This window comes from Eumetopias jubatus, unplaced genomic scaffold (assembly GCF_037043125.1).
Source record: "Eumetopias jubatus isolate StellerSeaLion01/CBP00866 unplaced genomic scaffold, mEumJub1_p1.0 scaffold_8, whole genome shotgun sequence".
NCBI classification, from domain to species: Eukaryota; Metazoa; Chordata; class Mammalia; order Carnivora; family Otariidae; genus Eumetopias; species Eumetopias jubatus.
This window is the reverse complement of record NW_028274814.1, coordinates 132195310-132214970: the sequence shown is the minus strand read 5'-3', so window position 1 is coordinate 132214970 and position 19661 is coordinate 132195310. Positions and strand designations below refer to the sequence as shown.

The 19661-nt window shown below is 50.8% G+C and overlaps 2 protein-coding genes across 3 annotated transcripts; one reads left to right on the top strand and one right to left on the bottom strand.

Annotated features, from left to right (window-relative positions):
- Positions 1-1789: 1789 nt before the first annotated feature.
- POLR2F (RNA polymerase II, I and III subunit F) lies at positions 1790-11931 on the bottom strand. Its single transcript, XM_028115720.1, has 5 exons — positions 11847-11931; positions 10185-10254; positions 6953-7083; positions 2471-2542; positions 1790-1968 (listed from the first exon to the last, which is right to left on the bottom strand). Exons 1-5 carry the CDS (start codon positions 11864-11866, stop codon positions 1878-1880), a joined length of 384 nt encoding a protein of 127 aa, XP_027971521.1. The 5' UTR covers positions 11867-11931; the 3' UTR covers positions 1790-1877.
- A 101-nt stretch (positions 11932-12032) lies between these two features.
- Positions 12033-19069, top strand: CUNH22orf23 (chromosome unknown C22orf23 homolog). 2 transcript variants are annotated; one of them, XM_028115565.2, is made up of 7 exons: positions 12033-12182; positions 12494-12605; positions 13414-13476; positions 16822-17004; positions 17613-17744; positions 17942-18042; positions 18228-19069. In XM_028115565.2, exons 2-7 carry the CDS (start codon positions 12503-12505, stop codon positions 18324-18326), a joined length of 681 nt encoding a protein of 226 aa, XP_027971366.1. In that variant the 5' UTR covers positions 12033-12182; positions 12494-12502; the 3' UTR covers positions 18327-19069. The 2 variants fall into 2 exon arrangements, with proteins under 2 accessions (XP_027971366.1, XP_087881503.1); XM_088025377.1 differs by lacking the exon at positions 12494-12605.
- Positions 19070-19661: the final 592 nt, after the last annotated feature.

The following is a 19661-nucleotide window of genomic DNA, read 5'->3' as shown; positions in this document are numbered from 1 at the left end:
TTTTTACGATCCACCCGTTCCCCTCTACTGCAAAGCAGGTTGTAAGTCCATTTCCAGGTGCTCACCGCTCCTGCTCTCAGTGGGGCTGTGGCCTCAGAGCCAGCAGGGCAGAAGGGAGGAGCTACATCAAGATGAAACCAACACCTCCAGGACCTGCCTCTCAAGAGATGGAGATGGGGATACAGGAGGAAGTAAAATGGCCCCAGAGAGGACAAATGACCTTGGAGAAGTCGGAAGACCTGGCTTGTGCTGACCCCTTTAGACCTAAGGTTCTGGATGTGCTTGGGCCTCAGTAAGGCAGTGGCTCCATGTGTGGAGAGATGGGGCCAGGTGTTTCTGGAAAGGATTGAAGAGGCTGTGCCCAGGCCTGGCCAGCTGAGCAGCAAGGAACTGACTCCATGAAAGAGGAGCAGGATGGGAAGGGAGAGACAGGAGGAAAGCCACCCCTTTCTCCATCTCCCCCACACCCTATCCCCTAAGGGTTAACCCCCTACTCCCTCAGCCCCTTCTCTCTTCCCCCGCCCAAACCCCATCTCCCTTTAATCACATCTGATACTGAGCAGCCCAGCAGGAACAAAGAGACCATTTAGAGAATCGGGGCCGAGAAAGTGACCCCGCACTCCGGGGCGGCCGCCTGGACGCCAGCACAAAGGCGGCATTTCAGAGCTGGAATTTCAGCACCCTACTTGATTAAAGGACTCCACAGGCTTGGAGGAGGGAGGAGGGGGGTGCAGAGTCCACTGCTCCCTGGATTAACCCTTCTCCAGAGCGGCAGACACCCCTCCCACTCCTGGGGACACTCGTCACTCCCACTCTGTCCATGGTGCGCCCACCCCAGAGGCCCTGCCTCTTGCAGAGGTCAGGCAAGCCCGCTCCTCTTCTTCCTGGAAGGGGAACCGGCAGCAGAATGGAGGTCAAGGCTGGAATATTCAGGGAGCCAACTTTGCCTCTATCTCTGTTGGTATCAATATACACCCTCTCCCTGTCCCCCCAAGGGAGGGAGGAAGCAATGGGATTGGTCTTACTGCGGGTTGGGGTAAAGCAGGCTGAAGAGAGCAGGACCCAGAACCTAAGGCAGAGGAAGCGCCAGTCTCGACTTCATGTCACACCTGGAACCCGGGAGCCCTGCTTCCCTGCCCACCGTCATCCCAGTCAAGGCCTTGGAGGGGCACGGGCCCTACACAGAAGGGAAAGGACATCCTGCAGAGGTGGGGAAGGAGAGGGGATGGGTGTGGCAGACCAGAAGGCCATGGAGGACAGCGGCCTGAGGAGTGGGGACAGAGTGGGGACAGGTGTTCGATCCTTGCTACAGCTGCTGCCTTGCCCAGCAGGGCTCTGCCTGTGGAGGGCGGGAGATCACTGCATCCCCAAGCTTCCTGCTGGGGCACTAGCTCCTGAAAGGGGATCCGAGCCCACGATAAGAGGCTCGAGGCAGGTCCTCAGGAAACAATGGGTGTCTTGATGAGACCTGCTCTGTGATACTCCTGAGAAGGGAGAAGCCCCTGCAGCCAGTCCCCACTGGAAAGGAAATTGGGGGTTTCCGTGGCAACCAGCTCCCTGGGCACAAAGACTTGTCTGTCTGCTGGGAAGGCAGCTGAGGTGTCTCCCTGCAGCAGCCTTTGCGCTGGTGAGCGGGGAGATGGAGGGAGGGATGTGGGGGATCCACAAGGAGTAAGGCCCGTGGTGCTCCTCAGCGCCGACGGTCACGGTGCCACACGAATGGCAGGCAGCAGGGCAGTAACAGGGAAGGAGCGAGTGGGCATCACAGAGAGCTGGAGGCAGAGCAGGGTGAAAGGTTGAACAGTTTATTATTTACATGTATAAAGAATGTGAAAACAGAAACTAGGATGAGGCACAGTCAGGAAGATGATTCCAGCTCAGTCGGTGATGATGAGCTCGTCCACCCCCCAGTCTTCATAGCTCCCGTCTGGCAGGTAGCGGCGAATGATGATGGGGATCTTTCGGGCCCTGTGGCGGGGAGAAGTCACAAGTATATAAGGGTTGATGACCCCAGTTCTACAGCAGATGGGACAGACTGTGTGCAGAATGCCAAAAAAGAGAAGTCTTAGCAGCAACCTTTTGGGACTATGAGGGCACTCTGTGGGAAAGAAATTACAATAAAAAGAAAGTTCCTGCATCCCTGAGTGTGGGACAGTGGGTCCAGAAAGGCTCTGCCATCTTATGGCTGAAGGGAGAAAGAGGAAGCAGGTTGGGATACTGTAAAGCCAAGGGCAGCAGGAAGAGGGAGATTTCGACAGACAGGAGAGGACCGTGTCTCATTAAAGCCCTCCCTCTTCACCTGCCCCTCCCACCGCTCTTCATAGCGGGCCTCCTGAACAAACTAAGGACCTACAGGAACAAGAATCAAAACCTCCCCAGCCAGGGATGTGGGGGTGGGGGTGTGCAGCAGAGAGGCCAAGGGATGCCTCCCAGGGCTCTGAAGCAGTGAACCACGGTCTGGGCGACTTACTTGAGCTCTTTCATGGCGATGAGCAAGGGATCTGTCTCCCCCTCCAGCTCCACCATCACAGGGGCACACATCCTGTAGGTATAGGGACACGTGTTGGGGGAGAAGGGCCCAGCAGGAAGACGGGGGGGGGGGTGCTCACTTCACAAATAGGATCAGATCAGCACCCCAGTCCTCCCTGAGAAAGGTCACCTTCTAGGGAGGCAGGCAAGCGTGGGGGGTGGGAAGGGGCTCGGGGGCACTGCCGCAGGAACTATAAGCAAGTGGGAGCCAGAAGACTGGATTTAAATTTTGCCTCCAGAGACACTGAATTTCTCTCCAAATCTCAGTATCCTCACTCAAAAATGGGAGACAAAGAGCCCTGACTTGCCTACAATGACATGAAAACACTACTGGCTAACCTAGTACCATATGCTGTTCTCAGCTCTTTCCACAGAGGATCTCATTTGAGGTGAGGACTGCTATAATTTCCATTTTACAGAGGAGGAAACTAAGGAACAGAGAGATCAGTGATTTGCCCAGGCTCACAGAGCCAGTAAGTGGCAGAGCCAAGACTGGAATCTCATATGCTCCTACCCACTATGCTGTAACACCTCCCATTAATAAACTAAAGATCCATAAACTTGGGGACGCCTGGGTGGCTTAGTCGTTTAAGCGTCTGCCTTCGGCTCAGGTCATGATCCCAGGGTTCTGGGATCGAGCCCTGCATTGGGCTCCCTGCTCATTAGGGGGCCTGCTTCTCCCTCTCCCTCTGCCACTCCCCTGCTTGTGCGCGCACTCTCTCTCTCTGTCAAATAAATAAATAAAATCTTTAGAAAATAAAAATAAAGATCCATAAACTTAAGAAACGTACTGTGAACAGGACGCATGTAGGCTTTCAACACTGGGCCATATGACATTCTTATTGTCAGCTCCCTTGCCAAGGACCTTCCACAGACTCCTGAGCCTGGCACCCATAGCAGAGTATTCCAGCACAAAGGATTGGCCATGCAAAGGCTAGCTCTAACCCAACTCCTCAGGCCTGCCTCAGGGCCCAGCCAGCTCATTTTCCTTCTCTATCCAGGCAACACCCCTCAGGGTCTTGCTCTTCCAACCTCCACACAGGGCCTGTGGTCAGATGCTCACCTCTTTACAACCCTCCCACGACACCCCAAGGCCATCAGGCAGAACCCAGTCTGCTCACCTTTCTAATAGCACCTTCTCCTGCTACTTGCCTATACTTATCCCACGTTCCCGCCATACCAAACTCCCATGGTTCCCCGGACACACCTTGCTGACTCCCTCCTGCATGCTCTTATAAGCTCTTCCTCCCTTACAAACCTGGGAGAGGCTCACATTTCTCTACTCTGGCAATCCTCTGCCCTGGAAATCCCTACTCTGGCAATGCTCAGTGCCCTGACGCATTTCACATAATCTTCTCAATCTCCCTGTACTGTAGCTGCTTATTTGAAGTCTTCTGCATTAGACCATGAGCACCTGGTGGCCCGGGACCGCACGCCCTAATACAACACTCGGCCCGCAGCAGAGGCTCTCAAAATGAACAGGAGGAATGCCAATTCTAGGCCTACCTCCTCTAGGAAGCCACCATTCATGATTTCAACACAAGTTTACACAAATGGATCCCAAACCCGACAATCATCAGAATTACTAGGAGAACATGCTAAAAATACAGGCTCTCAGGTCCTGCTCCAGACTCTCTGAATAGAAATTCTAGTGAAGCCTGAGAACCTGCATTTGAAAGCTCACCAGGTGATTGTGATCATAGCCAGTCTGAGAGCCACCAGTTTACACAATGTAATTTACTAATTTTATTATTATTTTGATTTCTGTTACTCCCCAAAGCCTGAAAATTTCCCAGGGGCAGAGACCAAATGTTTAACTTTCCCTATATCCCCTCTCAAGTATTTAAACTTCCCCAAAATTTAAAGCTTTAAAGAATGTAGCGTACACCTTATTTTCCTGATCTGTGTACACCTTATTTCTTTCACGATATAAATAATTCAAGTCCATTCATCCAGCCTTGTGCATGCAATGTGGGAATCATGAGTGTGCCCTTGGGTATTTTGTCCTGCACCAGGGACCCCACAAACTTGGCAATGATCCTCAGGAAATGGCTGTGGTAAACATCAGCCGCCAGGTGGTGCTAATGAACCAGAGTGAGACTTCAAAAAAAAATCCAAGAAATGTTTGTACAGCACCTAGAAGGTGCAGGGTCCCATGCCTGGTACTAGGTGACAAGATACAGCCCTGGCTGTCCGAGGGCCTACAGCAAGCGGGGAACCACCAGACAGCGTCCTAGCCCTTACACAGAAGGAGCACAATAGACCCAACTAAGTTGAACCAAGCTTCTCTCTCAAAACAAAGCAGGACACTGGGACTTGGTAGTATACTGAATGTCTACCTCCCAACTTTAAGTGCCCCACACTGCCCACCAAATGCACGCTGATCCTCTGAACTTGTCCCTCAAGGCACCGGTGACATCTTTACCAGCCTTCTCCAGCCCAGCTACTTGCCACTCCCCCACCACAATCCATGCCTTGCCTGCCCTTCCTTGTGCTGTCTCTGGCACCTGGGATACCCTCAAAACCACCTGCCTTTACCCATCCTTCTGGGCTCTCCCAAGCACCCCTACAGTGACTCCCTTCCCTCCTTCCTCATGCCTTCTGTAAAGCACGGCGCCCGTCTGCTGTGCGTTCTGCTTCTTTGTGAGCTATCTCCCCCAGCAGGCGGCGAACACCTGGAGGCCTGAGGGCTTGGGGCCATCTGTAGTCAGCTTCACCTCCACAACAGATGCAAGCACAGTACCTCACTCAGTGCTGAAAGACTTTAAGCTTGCAGAGAATCATTCACTTGTTTGAAAAATAATTTATAAGTTATTCTTTCTGCTGGATCATTTTTAGCCTGGACAAGCGCTGCCCACTGGAATGTTCTGCAATGATGGAAATGTCCTCTATCAGCACTATCCATTATGGAGCCCCTAGCCATATGTGGCTACTGAGCACCTGAAATGTGGCTAATTAGACTGAAAATCTGAACTTTTAGAGGCGCCTGGGTGGCTCAGTTGGTTGGGCATCTGCCTGAGCTTAAGCTCAGGTCATGATCCCAGGGCCTGGGATCGAGCCCCGCATCGGGTTCCCTGCTCAGCGGGGATCCTGCTTCTCTCTCTGCCTGCTCTTCCCTCTTCTCGTGCTCACTCTCTCTCTCTCTCTCTGACAAATAAATAAAATCCTTAAAAAAAATTTTTACTTAACTTAAATGGCCACATGTAGCTAGTGGCTACCATAATTGATGGTATAGACCCAGAGGATCCTGACCCAAAAACTATCAAAATTATCACAGTGAGCGTAGCTCTAATTCCACCCAGACCAGCCAGGAGTACCACCAGGCTAGAGAGAGGTCTACTACTTTGAAGATGAGGAACAGTGTTGCCCACCCATAAAACCCTGTTCAAAGTGGATACGGTGGTCATCTTTACCCCGCAGGACTAGAGAGGATAAAGCCCAATGCTGTTTGAAAACAAAGAAGGGAACACAGATTAGAATCTCCTCCAGTATGCAGGACTCCAGCTTTTCTTTCTAACCAATTTTCCATTATTCCCTACTTAAAGCACCCATTCCTCCAGATACCCACCATTTCTCACACCAGCTTGTAAGATATTTGGGGTGCGAGTTCATTTCCTCAGCCTGTATTTCCCTGGGGAGGACATTCTATTACAGTAACTAATAACTCCTCCCCAGGAAGGAGGAATAATGACTCCCAAGAGGAGATTCTGGGAGAAAAAGCTGTAACCTGTAGCCCAGCGTCGACAGTCCCTGCTTTCTCAAAGCCACCTGCCTACAAGGGAGGGTGTTTTCAGGTCTGTTCACCCACAACTTTGGCAGGCAGGCTTGCCCCTGCAGACACAGCTCCTGGATGCCTGCACTGCCTATGGCTGACAGGGTGAACATGCAATCATCGGACATTTTGATCTCCACCTGTCTACTGGCTAGTTCCTAAATCTTGTTATTCTTCACCTGGCTCCAAACTTGGGAAGAAAGGAAAGGTCTGATCTGCCTCTACGTGGAGGGCCTCCCCACTCCTCGGGGCTGGCCACAGTCTACCTCAAGAACCACCTTAAGCCAGACAGGTGCTGCCACAGCCCCCTTGACTAACCAGCCCACAAGGGTCTACAGCTCCCTGTATTCACACCTTTTTCTTTCTTTGTTTTGCTTCACTAACCTGACAGGCACTCAAGTTCTGTATTTTTATGTTCCTACTATACTTATTTGACTTCTCAGATGTTCATGTTCTATTTCTCCCATTGGATCACAAACTCCCTGAGGGCAGGAGTCTAATATAGTGCCTGGCACACAGAGACAGCACCAGCCTTGTTTAGCATGTGAGAGCAGGGAGAGTGTTTTCAGGTGTCTGCTGGGCCACATCAATAGCTCGGAAGCTCACCATGACCTGACCGATGGAAAAGATCACGAAGGGGTATACACTCACGCGATCTGGAGGGCGCGGGTGCCAAGTACACGTGCTCGCTCATACTTCGTCATATATGGTGTGGTGATTCGCTTCTGGTTGGCCTGTGGTCGCTCTCCAGAGGGGAGGATCTCAACATTCTCCTGGCCCTCCTGGACACCAAGACAGAAAAGACAGAAAGTCTCAGGGAGCATGTTCTGGGTTGAGGGGGAGGATGATGATGACAATGATGACAATCACCACTACCACAATCGCTTATTACATGCCAGCGCTCATGCTGCTGTAGTTAGTGACACCTCATTTAGTCCGCACAATAACGTTACATGGTACGGGTGACAGTGCCCATTTTAGAGGCTCAGAGTGGAAGCTAACTTGGCCAAAGTCTCAGACCTAGTGAAAGAGGAGAACCATGATTGGGATTCCAGAGCCACGTGCCTCATCCAGAAGAGAGAAGCGGACAGCCTGGAGATGGGGTGGTCCCAGAACATTAGCTGTATGCAAAGTCCTTGAGCACAGACAACAAATCTCTCTAAGCAGGAGGCAGGGAGAAAGCACTCCATCTTTCAGACAGGGTAACTGAATCAATAGGTCAAGTGGCTAAAAGTCAAAGTGACGGCAGAAATATACACACATTCACATGCATTCAACATTACCTATCAAGCATCTGTCATGTGCCAAACACCATCATAATGGATGATAAGACAGCAAGCTATGCATTTCTGTTCTCAGAGAATTCAGTCGGGGGGGCCTGGGTAGCTCCACTGGTTAGGCGACTGCCTTCAGCTCAGGTCATGATCCCGGGGTCCTGGGATCGATCGGGCTCCCTGCTCAGCGGGAGGCCTGCTTCTCCCTCTCCCACTCCCCCTGCTTGTGTTCCCTCTCTCGCTGTCTCTCCCTCTCTGTCAGTTAAATAAATAAAATCTTAAAAAAAAAAAAAATTCAGTCAGGAGAGGAGATGATGAGTAAACAAAACAGCAGGTGCTACAAAGGGATGCAAGTGTGCAACAAAATTAACAAGAAGCTGGGGGTTACAGAGACAGTCCAGAGATGAGACTTGAGCTACTTAAGACGAATGAGTAGGAGCTGCTAAGCCAATGAGGAAGAGAAGGGCATTCCAGGCAGGCCGAGTTGCACGCATAAAAGCACAGGGGTGGGAGAGGATGTACTAGTTGTGAAGTATGATTAGAGCAAAAGGTGAGCATACCGTTTTAGGCAGGAGAGTAAATTCTATAATAAATAATTAGGGGCACTTGGCTGGTTTGGTGGGTAGAGCATGTGACTTTTGATCCCGGGGTCATGAGTCAGAGCCCCATGTTGGGTGTACAGATTACTAAAATTGATAGATAAACTTTTAAAAACAACAAAGAATTAAGTCAACAAATATTTATTGAGTGCTTACTGCGTGTCAGATAGTGTTCTAAGAGCTTGAAATAGAAGAGTAAGACAAAAATTCTTTCCCCTATAGAGCTGACATTATGAGAAAAGATAACAAACAAAATTAACAAGTAAAATATGTAGCATAAAAACAAAAGAAAAATTAAGTAAAATTAAAAACAAAGAGAAAAAAAGACAGGGAGTGCCAGGATGGGTGTGTTGGAGGAGGCGGAGCATGTTGCCACTTTAAATAAGATGGTCACGGAAGCCTCACTGAGGGGACACTTGGACAAAGGCCTGAAGGAGGTGAGCAGTAGGTCATGTGCATTTCTTACAGGAAAAGCATTCCTGTAAGAGGGAACCAGGTAATCAAAGATCCTGAGCAGGAGTGACCTGGCAGGGACAGCAAGAAGAGATGAGAAAGCAGGTGGCCAGAGCGTGGAGAACCTTGTACTTCTGTTTGGCACTTACTCTGTATAAGATGGGAAACCCCTGGATGAGAGTTCTAAATAGAGGAGAGACACAATTTGACTTAAGATTTAAAGGTATCCCGACAACTGGGTGGCTCAGTCGGTTAAGCATCTGCCTTCAGCTCAGGTCATGATCTCAGGATCCTGGGATAGAGTCCTGCATCAGGCTCCCTGCTCAGAGAGGAGCCTGCTTCTCCCTCTCCCTCTGCCCCTCCCCCTGCTCATGCACACGCACTCTCTCTCAAATAAATAAAGTCTTTAAAAAAAAGTAAGATTTAAAGGTATCCCTATGGAAGTTCTGTTGAGAATATTCTGCAGAGCGCAAGGGCAGTTTATAAGTTTATCTATTTATTCCCTCTAGGAAGACCAGTAGTAATCCATCAGGTAAGAGAGACCTCTCTGGCAGCAGAATGGCAAATCAAGCAGCGTAGCAGGAGAGTGAAGGCAGGAAAACCAGTAACACATTTCCACAACAAAATGAGTGAAAAGCAATGAAGACCTAAAGCAGGCTGAAGCACTAAGAATGGAGAAACAGAACCAGGACCGGACCATGTGTGGGAAGCAGAATCAACAGAACAGGGATGGTAGGGCACCAGGAGAATGGGGAGGAGGTTTCTGCTCAGTGAATAGGTACCTGACAGTGCCATGCAGAAAGAGGAAAAACCAAAAAGGGCGGCTTTGGCTTTCAAGCCTAAAAAAACTGAGGGATCGTTCCCTTTATGGGAGCCATAAAGCAGTTCTTCCTCCATCAGTCACAGGACAGAAAGCTCTATGTCTTTCATGAAGTTAGCAACCCATCCACCTGGTTACGCAAGCCGGAAACCTGGGGGTCGCCTTTGTCATTTCCCACTTTCTTAGCTCTGTATCCAATCCACCAAAATATGTTTCATCCATTTTCTCATCACCTACATTATGAGCACCCAAGTCCAAGCCACGGGTCTCTCACCTGGATGGAGAGACTCTAATGGTCTCTTTTACTCCTGCTCCTCCCCAACTCACTCGTCACCCTGAGGCCAGAATGCCCCTTCTAAAGTGTAAACTGGATCGTGCCACTCTCTGCCTCAACACTTGCCGGTGGCTTCCAGTGCCTTTAAGCTAGAAAATCCTGCCTGATGTGGGCCCTTACCTCTCCAGCTTTATCCCAGGTCACTCCCCCGCTTGGCTCCTTACATAAACCCTGCCCACTGGGCACCTAGTACATAATAAACATTCAACATATGCTTGCTGAATGAATAATATTTCACCCATCAGCAAACCAACTGCCCCAAAAGCCACAGGTTATGGCCCACCCTGTAGGACTTTTTCACTACTCAGGACTGGAGCACTGCTCACTCATTCAGACAATTATCACCGACGCTTATTTGGCAGCTTGGGCTGCAGAGGAAGGAAGCCCACAGCTAAATACTGACCTCCTCGGCATTCTCCAAGTCACCTAGCCCTTCATCCTCCTCCACGTCATCAAAGTCGTCGCCATCAAAACTGTATAAGAAGAAGGGATCAGTTAGTTGGAGCATCACACTAGAATCAAAGAAAAAAGAGATCTCTGTCTCATCCGATATGTAAAAACGGCTCAATAATAAATAACTAGTTAATGAGTGAATAAAACTTCTGTTCCATTTTACTCCTTCATCCGTACTGCATCAGTCCACAAATTTTGCTAGGACTCATTCATTCACCATCACTGTTTCCCTCTCTCCTGGATCATTCCCATCGACATATAAACATGTAGTTATTTCCCCATCTTAAAAAACAAACAGGGGCGCCTGGGTGGCTCAGTCGGTTAAGTGCCTGACTCTTGGTTTCAGTTCAGGTCATGATCTCAGGGTCATGGGATGGAACCCTAGGTGGAGCTCTGCGCTCAACATGGAGTCTGCTTAAGATTCTCTCTCCCTCTCTCTCTCTCTGCCCTTCTCCACCTCTCTCTCGCTCTCTCTCAAATAAATAATCTTTAAAAACAAGCAAAGAAACAAAATTTACTTCTCTTATACCTCCCAGGGCCCTAGTTCCATGCTTCTCTTAGAAGCAAAATTCATGAGAGATGCCCATCTTCCCTGTCTCCAATTCCTCTCTTCCCATTCTGTCATAATCTCACTCCAGTAAGACCTCCACCTCCACAGTGCCAGCAAAACCACTCTTCTCAAGTTCATTAATGACTGCCACTGCTAAATCCAATCGACAATTCCTGTTCTCATTTAGCTTGATCTATCAGTTGGCACACTAGACCACTTCCCCACTCCCCCCCACCACCACTCAATATACCCTCCTCACTTGACTGCAAGGCCTCCTCTCTCTTGGGGTTCCCCACCTCACTGGCTGCTCCATCTCGGTCTCCTCTGCTGGTTTCCCCTTTTCCCACGAGTACTCAATGCTAGAATGCTCTAACAACTCGATCACCAGCCATCTACTCTTCCCTACCGACATTCCCCTGGTGATCTCACCTGATTCTTAGTTTTGACTAATACACTTATGCTGATGATTCCACTATTTTTATCTTCAGAAGAGACTCTCCTCCAACCCCGCACATCCGGAAATCTTCGCGCCCTAGCTTCGAAATCAATCCAGAATTCAAAACCACTTGTCACCACGGCCACTAGTGTCACCCCAGTCCGAGCCGCTACCTTCTTTCACCGAGATTACTGCAACCCTTCCAGACCTTTACCACCCCCGGGTCTCACCACAGTCTCCCCTGGATGACTTCGATACCACACACTTCTACCGCGTACTCTCACACGACCCCGTACTATCTGTTTCTGGGCCTGTCCCCTCTCCGGTGAGCAGGGACTATGCCTGATTCACCTCAGTACTCCCATTACAAAACACACAGCCCGGCCCGCTGGAAGTCTGCTGAAAGACCTTTTCCGCGGCTCCTCTCTGGACCCTCGAGTCGGGCCTTTCCGTGCCCAGCCTCCGGCGGGTCTCTGCTCCTGGCTCCCCGCCCTTCCCCTCTCCAGCCCCCCGAGCCCCCTCAGCACCCACAGTCCCCTCAGACACTGCCCCTCGAGCCTGGCTCCACAACCTCCTTCAGCCCAGGCTCCCGCTTCACCCGGTCCTTCCGAAGCTCCAGCACTCACTTGTCCTCGTTGTCTGACATGACGCCAGCACCGCCGCCCGCACCGCAAACAGCGTGCCCGCCCCCCGCGCGGCGGCCCGCGTACTCTGCGCCTGCGCCGTGACCCAGAAGCAAGTACTTCCGGGAGGCAGGCCGGAGCCCTAACTGTGCGCACGCGCCGAGAGGCGTGTGCCCGTTACCATGGGAGCCAGAGCAGCTGGTGGAGGCTCTGGTTGCGGCGATCTGCGAGTATTTGTGCGGGGCCCAGGCGCGGTGCCGCTGCGGAGCTGTGGTTACGGTCCCCCGAGCCCAGCCGCTCTCTGTGGCGGGGGGCAGCCAGCCGGGGTCTTACTTTAGGGTGAGGTTTCAATTTTGGCGTATCCCCCAACGGGCACTGTCCGGACCACTGCTCTCCTAACATCCCCTTCCTCCAGAGACGCTTCCCTGCCGCGGGCGTCGGCTCAGGATGAGGTCTCCGTTGGTGTGTGGGGGTCTGCCTGTGTATCTGTTCGGGGTAGGAGGATAGGGCACAGTCGAGAAATTGACGGCGACGTCACGATTCTCCTGTGGCTCCACCCCCGCTCCCACAATTTGGGTGGCGTTGTGGGGTGCGCGAGCAGAGATTGGACCTAGGAGAGGGGTTGTGCCATTGCGTTTTTCCCTCCTCAGAGCCCTCCCATGGCTTCCCAGGAAAGGGTGGAGGCAGTGACCAAAGGAACAGAGTCCTGGCGCGGCCCCAAGCCGGCCACTTACACCCCGGGGACCTGCGAGCTGCTCAGAGGTCAGTGTGTTTAAAGGACAGGAGAAGAGTGGTGATAACAGTTACCCTCTGTTCTCCCCTACATGACCTGTGGCTTAGCAGTTGCTATTGTCATTTTATAGATAAAAAGCCTGGGGTTCAGAGAAGTTCAGGGATCCTACAACTTGCAAGTGGCCAAAAGTCAAAGGAATTAGAATTTTAAAGAGATGGGCTCCTATGCATCCCTTGGGCCACACTTTCAATTTCCCCAGGAAGCCTTATCTCCTCCCCACTCACCACCACCACAGTGGAACCAACGGTTCCTCCCTTTCACACCACCAAATACCTTTTCCTTCAATGGACAGCACAACCTGTAGTCAGATATTTAGTTGTCTCCCATTGGATTAATATTCATCTACCCCTCTAGACCATCAACTCCATCAGGGCAGGGATTTTGCCTGTTTGGGCTCACAATGTAGCTCCAGCCCCTGGCACATGCTTAATAAATATTGTCCATTCATTCATTCACTCAACAACAGCAAAAATTTTAAACCTACTTCATGTGCTTTAGACATTGTTCTGAGTCGTGGGGATACAGCAGTTAAAAAAAAGGAAAACAGCAAAAATTCTTTCTGTCTCATAGAGCTAATATTCTAGTAGGAGGGGGACAATAAATAAGTAAAATATATAGAACTTTGATGGTAATAAGTGCTCCAGAAAAAAACAAGGAGAGGAGTACTCAGGTGCAGAATGGGGTTGGGGGGTGATACAGTTTTACACCGGAATAGGGTGAAATGAAGGGCTCTGCCTGCCACCCAGGAGGCTTCATAGAGGTGCTTTATCTTTGCAGTGATGATGAAGGAATCCAAGCTGACTAACTTCCAACAGCGCCACATCATGGACACCATGAAAAGTAAGAGGCAGTCCACAGAGGCTTCCTGGGCAGAGGGACTCTGGACAACACTTTTAATCCTCTTCCATATTAAGGGATAGGGAAGGGACCTCATTTAAAAAGACCAAAGAAGGGGCGCCTGGGTGGCTCAGTTGGTTGAGTGTCTGACTCTTGGTTTAGGCTCAGGTCGTGATCTCATAGACTGTGAGATCGAGCCCATGAGGGCTCCCACCCAACGGGGAGTCAGCTTGAAGGATTCGCTCCCTCTGCCCCTTCTCCTATGCTCTCTCTCTCTCCCATTCTCCCTCTAAAAATAAATAAATAAATCTTTAAAAAAAAAAAACAATAAAAAATTAAAATACCAAAAAAAATTTGAGGAGTATTTCTGACCCCTGCTCCTAGGGAATTGACCTTTTAGGGCTTTTGCTTCTTCCCAGGTCATAGGTCCTAGCACAACAACAAGCCTCTTGCAGTCTATCTCTGGCCAGCCTTCTGAGAGATCACAGCCCAATCGAGACATCCTGCTCAGCCAGAATAGTGTCCACATGGTCATGTCTGCCATCTGTCCCTTCCTGTTATACACATACCACGTGAGCTCTCTGGAGGAAAGGACTGTGTGTGTGTGTCTTACTCATAGTTTGATTCAGTCACAGCTTAGCTAGCAGAAGCAAAACAATTGGCAGAATTCCAACATCGGAAGAGTGTGCAAAGGCTTCCCACAGCTCACCTCTGGCCACCCACTGTATTAGTTATTTTGAAGAAAAACCAAAAAGTGGAAGGACATGGGTGCGATAGGAAGGTGCTCTCCAAGATCTTGAATACTACCTTCCTGAGATGTAACTGAATCCGCATTTAATGGATCAGAACAGAGACCTGGGAAGTGGCCTTGAAGAGAATGTCAGAATCTTCCACTGAGTCTACCAGAAGTGATGGCCTTAGGTGCCGAAGGATGTGCTTATGGGAGGACACCCTGAGCAGCCACAGGAGGAAAGGGGAGGGAGAACCAGAGAGGCAAAGATAGGCAGTACGTGTCCAGCAGTGGCCAGGGCAGGCTCTGCCACGCCAGCACAGGGGTCAGATCCTCCTCGTTGGGCACAAGGACAACTCAGGCTGTCAGAGCCCGAAGCCATAGCACATCCCCCATCCCATCACTCCATCTCTGCACTCAGCAGTCCACAAATAATCTGGGGCCCACTGCCACATGACTACAAAGAGAAGGTGCTAGAAATTCCACTAAAAGTAAATTCCAGGAGACGAAGGACTATGTCTGCCTTGTTCACCCCAGTACCCCCAGCGCCCAGGTGCTGGATATTTACTAAAGGACTGATTTGATTAGTGGGGAAGCCAAGGTAAGGAACGGGTTTGCTGGACAGTTTTATTCTCCTAAGTTTGCTTTTTCTTATTTATTTATTTATAAAGATTTATTTATTTTAGAGAGAATGGGAGGAAGGGCAGAGGGAGAGAGAGGAATCTCAAGCAGACTCCACGCTCAGAACATAGCCCCACATGGGGCTCAATCCCAAGACCCTGAGATCACGACATGAGCCAAAACTGAGTCAGACTCTTAGGCAACTGCACCACCCAGGTGCCCCCTTAGTTTTCTTTTTTAAAAACTTGCCTCCAAGCATTGCTGTTGAGTCAGCTTTCTTCTAGAACCCCTCTTTTTTCTACTCTTAACCAAATCCTACTTGTTGCTTTGAGGCTTCGTTTGAATTGTGTTGCAAGCCACAAATGCCTCTCCTTCAGCTGAACTCCCAGAATTACTTGGGCTGTAATCATCTGCTGAGGATGGGCCAGAGGAGGAGGTAACATTTGGCCCTGGACAGGCGGACATAGGGCGTGGAGGGAGCAGGAGGGACATTCTAGGAAGCACATCTCTTCAAAGAAGAGCGTGGTGGGGCTCTACGTAGAGGCTCTGGGAAGGGGGGGGTTAGTGGGATGTAATGGTGACTCCATGCTTCCAGGCCCTCAGGACAGACACCTCAGAACCATCCTTGACTCCTTTCTCCCAGACTGCACATCCAACCCATCCGCGTGGGTCAGCTTGCCCTTCAAACCATATCCTGACTCTGACCACCTCTGCCCTTGGCCCCCACACCATATTTTCATCAGCAGCCAAAGGGCCATGTAACTTCTTCGCTCAAAACCTTCTGATGGTTTCCCACCTCAAAGTAAAAGTCAGTCTTTCCAGAGGCCTACAAGGCCCTATACTTCTCTTGCCCTCCCTGACCTCTGACTTCTACTCCCACTAACCCCCGCCTTGCTCACCCCATTCCCGGCACCCTAGCCTCCTGGCTGTTGCTCAGACCCTCGAGGCACATTACCACCTCACGGCCTTTGCTCTAGCTGTTCCTTCTGCCTGGGATGCTCTTCCCCAAAGTATCTGCACAGCAGGGCTCCTCACCTTTGGGGTCTTCTCTCCAAGGTTACCCTCTTCATGAGGCCTTCCCTGCCTATCCTATGTAAAATTGCAAATCCTGCTTTGACATACTCTGTTCCATCACTGTCCTGTCACAATCTATATATTTTACATAAGCATCATGCACACCCCTCCAACCCCAAATGTAAGTTCCCTGAGGGCAGGACTTTGTCTTTACTACTTTACCCCCAGTGTCCAGGGCCTGGCACAGAGCAGATGCTCAGTATGTCTTTGCTGAGTGGATGATACAAGGTCGGAAAAGTAGAAGAGGTAGATGGGAACCAGATCAAAACAACGGGTGGGGCCTGCTCTGAGCTGGGCTTTGGGGCGATTGAGAGGGACTGGTGTGTATTACCATCCAAACCATACCTCCCTGCCTGTGGACCAAGCAGGTCTTAGGAATCCATCTATAGAAATAAAAGCACCAGTATAGAGGCTTGATGCACAAGAATGTTTATTGCAGCACTGTTTGAAGTAGTAAAAAAAAAAAAAGAAAAGAAAGAAGGAAACAGCTTGAATTTCTGAGATTAGGAGACTAGTTGAATAAAATAAATAATGTGTCCATTCTAAGAACTAGTATAATAGCTATAAAAAATAAGTTATATATAAATGGAGTGATCTGGAAGGTTGTCCATGATAAATTGTTAAGTGAAGGGTCTATTGCTGAATATAATACAGTATGATCCAGTGTTTGAAACACGAAGGTCATATACGCACATATATCTTTGAACAGGTTTGTAGAACATCAGAAAGTCTGGAACAAGACCACCAAATTCTAACAATTGCTTGTTGTGGGGTGGGGGTAGGGGTCAGAGGACAGAAGGGAGGACTTCTATACTCTATGACTTGCAGCAAGGCGGTATCACTTTTATAAATTAACAAAACAAAACACAACCCAGGTGGCTTCCCACCCCCAACCCTGCCTCACCCGAACCTTCCTGCCCCAGGAGGAGACACTCTGCCCCTACAGTGCAGCCCAACATCCAGCCAGAGGGTCTTGCCTTCCAAACAGCCAGCCTCAGCCATCTACCTGCCTCCCATCCTGGCGGCCCGGCCCCACCTCCGGCCTGCCAGCTTGTGCCAAGCCAGCGGGGCCTACAGCCGGGAACCATTCAGGCCTCAAGCCACCCGTAAGTGAGAGGGCCTCAAGAGCCCCGATTCCCCCTCCCTCCCCAAGGGGGCAGTGAATTCTCATGCTGTGTATACTAATGTGCTTGAGCCTTGGCACTTGTTAGCTTGGGGTGTTCAGGGTATAGGGAAAACCAGTCAGGTGATCCTTTTTTGTTTTTTTAGAACTCAATAATGATTAACTGGAGTCCACCAGTTCCTGAGGAACGTTTGGCTGTCAGGTCTCACGGCCACTGCTCTTTTAAGGTCACACAGTCGCTCCAATCCAGAGCTCCTCTGCATGCCAGCCTCCTCCACGGAGGCTTTGTCCCCCTCCCTACCGGGCGTCTGATGTAACTTGTGGCCCCGACCCACCGACAGCTCCCTGCAGCCTCTGTACCCAGGCTGCCATCACGGCAGTCACGTTTTCTTAGCCTCACTCTGCACCCGAGCAGCGTGTGGGTTCTGACTTCCATTCTGCCAGCCCTTCCCCTTCCTGCCTGTCTTGACACAAGCTCAGGAGCTCCCAGGGTAGAAGGTGCCTGGTTTGCAGAAGCCCCCTCCATGTGGCCCAGGGGCCATGAAGGGGCTGCCCTGCCTGCCTTAATGAGGCCATTTCTGGGCCCTACAGGAGATCTGGAGAAAGAGAAGCGAAGACTCCAAAATATTTTTGCCACTGGGAAGGACTCAGAGGAACGGAAAAGAAAGCCCCCTCCAGTGCAACAGGAGGACTCGGCCCCTGAGCTGGACCGCTTTGAAGAATGTAAGCCACTGATGGGTCACTTATGCTGGGGTGGGGGGTGTGGAGGGGCCCATAACCTGCGGCCAGAGTGAGAAACACTGGCCACAGAACTGCTTCCTCTCCCCACGAGAGGCAACCTGTTGCCCCCACCACCCATCCCAGGAGCCTGCTGGCCCCCTACTGCCCTGTACACAGACGGCCCTTCTCCCCTCGTCTAGTGGTAAAGGAAATCCAGGAGAGGAAAGAATTCCTGGCTGGCATGGAGGCGCTGGGACAGGGCAGACAGTACCGAGGGATCATCCTTGCTGAGATCTCCCAGGTAGGAGAAGCAACAGGGAAGGGGTGCGGGAGGGTCCACCATGAGTGCGCAGCAGGAGACGTGAGTGGACAGAGCAGCTGTTGCCTAGGTCTGGCCCAGGTCTGGGAGTCCATTCTAGCCTCACATCAGCAGCGGCTCCTCAAGTTCCCTCCCTGATCCCCAGCTTTCCCTGATGCCTTTTGCAGAAGCTACGGGAAATGGAAGACATTGACCACAAGAGGAGTGAGGACCTTAAAAGGCTCTTGCCACCCCCTGATCTGTCTCCAGACGCAGGGGCAGAGTAGCTCACCCTGGACCACCACTGGAGCCCACCCCCTGGTCAGCCCACCTACCCTGGCCTTCAGTCACATCAAATGGTCATGCAGCACTGCCCTGGCCTAGGGGACCCTGGGCACACACGGCACCCTAGAAAATGGACCAATCTCAGGGAATGAGCTGGTTCTCCTCAAGACTCTGCCCAGGGAGCCTGGGTCAGCTGACCTGCTGAGACCCACAGTCACAGACACCGACATGCACCACACACACACACACACACACACACACACAATCACACACAGGACTTCTAGTCTTTTCTCAGGGAAAAAGCCCATACACAGTGAAGGCAAGGCCCAATCTCACCATTTTGGGTGTGTGTCTGAGGGCATCCAACGGGCCTCTTCCTCCCCCCGCCCCCAACACCCACCGTGTGTCCTACATGTTTTCAGAACTTCGGAATGAAGACGATTCCTTCCTTCCTACTTGCCTTAGGACCTACTTATATGACTACAGGCAATGTTTAACCACATGATTAATTGGCCAGTAAGACACATTTAACGTAGGTCATTACATACACTGTTTTGTTTTCAGAAGGATAGACTTATTTGTTCAAGGAGTTAGAATTTTTTCAAGCCCAGATGTTTTTTAGCTGTTTGCATATCTCAAGTGGAAATGAGAACCAACACTTCTTGAACACCCCAAGGCCAGACACTGTGTCAGGCTGAATTTCACTTGGTTCATTCTCTCAATAAAACCCTCCGATGATGGTTGACTCTCCCTGTGTGAAATCTGAGGCTCCCCAAGACACTGTCACTAAGGTCATTCAACTGGCAAGGAGCCCACTCGGGGTTAGAAGTTAGTTCTCGGGCTTTCCACGAAACCCACAGCCCACAGAAACACAAAGGTGGGAGAGAGTTAGACCAAAAGAGCCTGGCTTTGGAGCTCCAATCCCAGCCTGTACCCTGGGAGGCTGAGCAGCACCACAGCCTCAGCTCCGACTGCTCATGGGTGAGGCCCTGCCTCAGAGGGCTATGGAGGCAGCCCTGGGACCACACAGAAGTCCCCGTGTCTTCTGACAACCACGAGTCCTGCACTGTCCAGGACTCTCTCACTTTCCTGTCCCCAGACATCAAAACAGTTTGGAAAATTCAACCAACACTCCCACCTGGAGGGATTCGTATAATCCTACGGGCCACATGACCCAAGTTTTGGGCTGCAGAACATGGCCCCACAGCCTCAAACAGGTAAGCAGAAGGGGCCAGATCAAGGGCTGGTTCAGGAACATTTCCATGGGAAGCCTGTGTCCACATACCCTCCAGAACCCGAGGGCAGAGGGTATACCATGATAAGGACAGCTCTCCTCC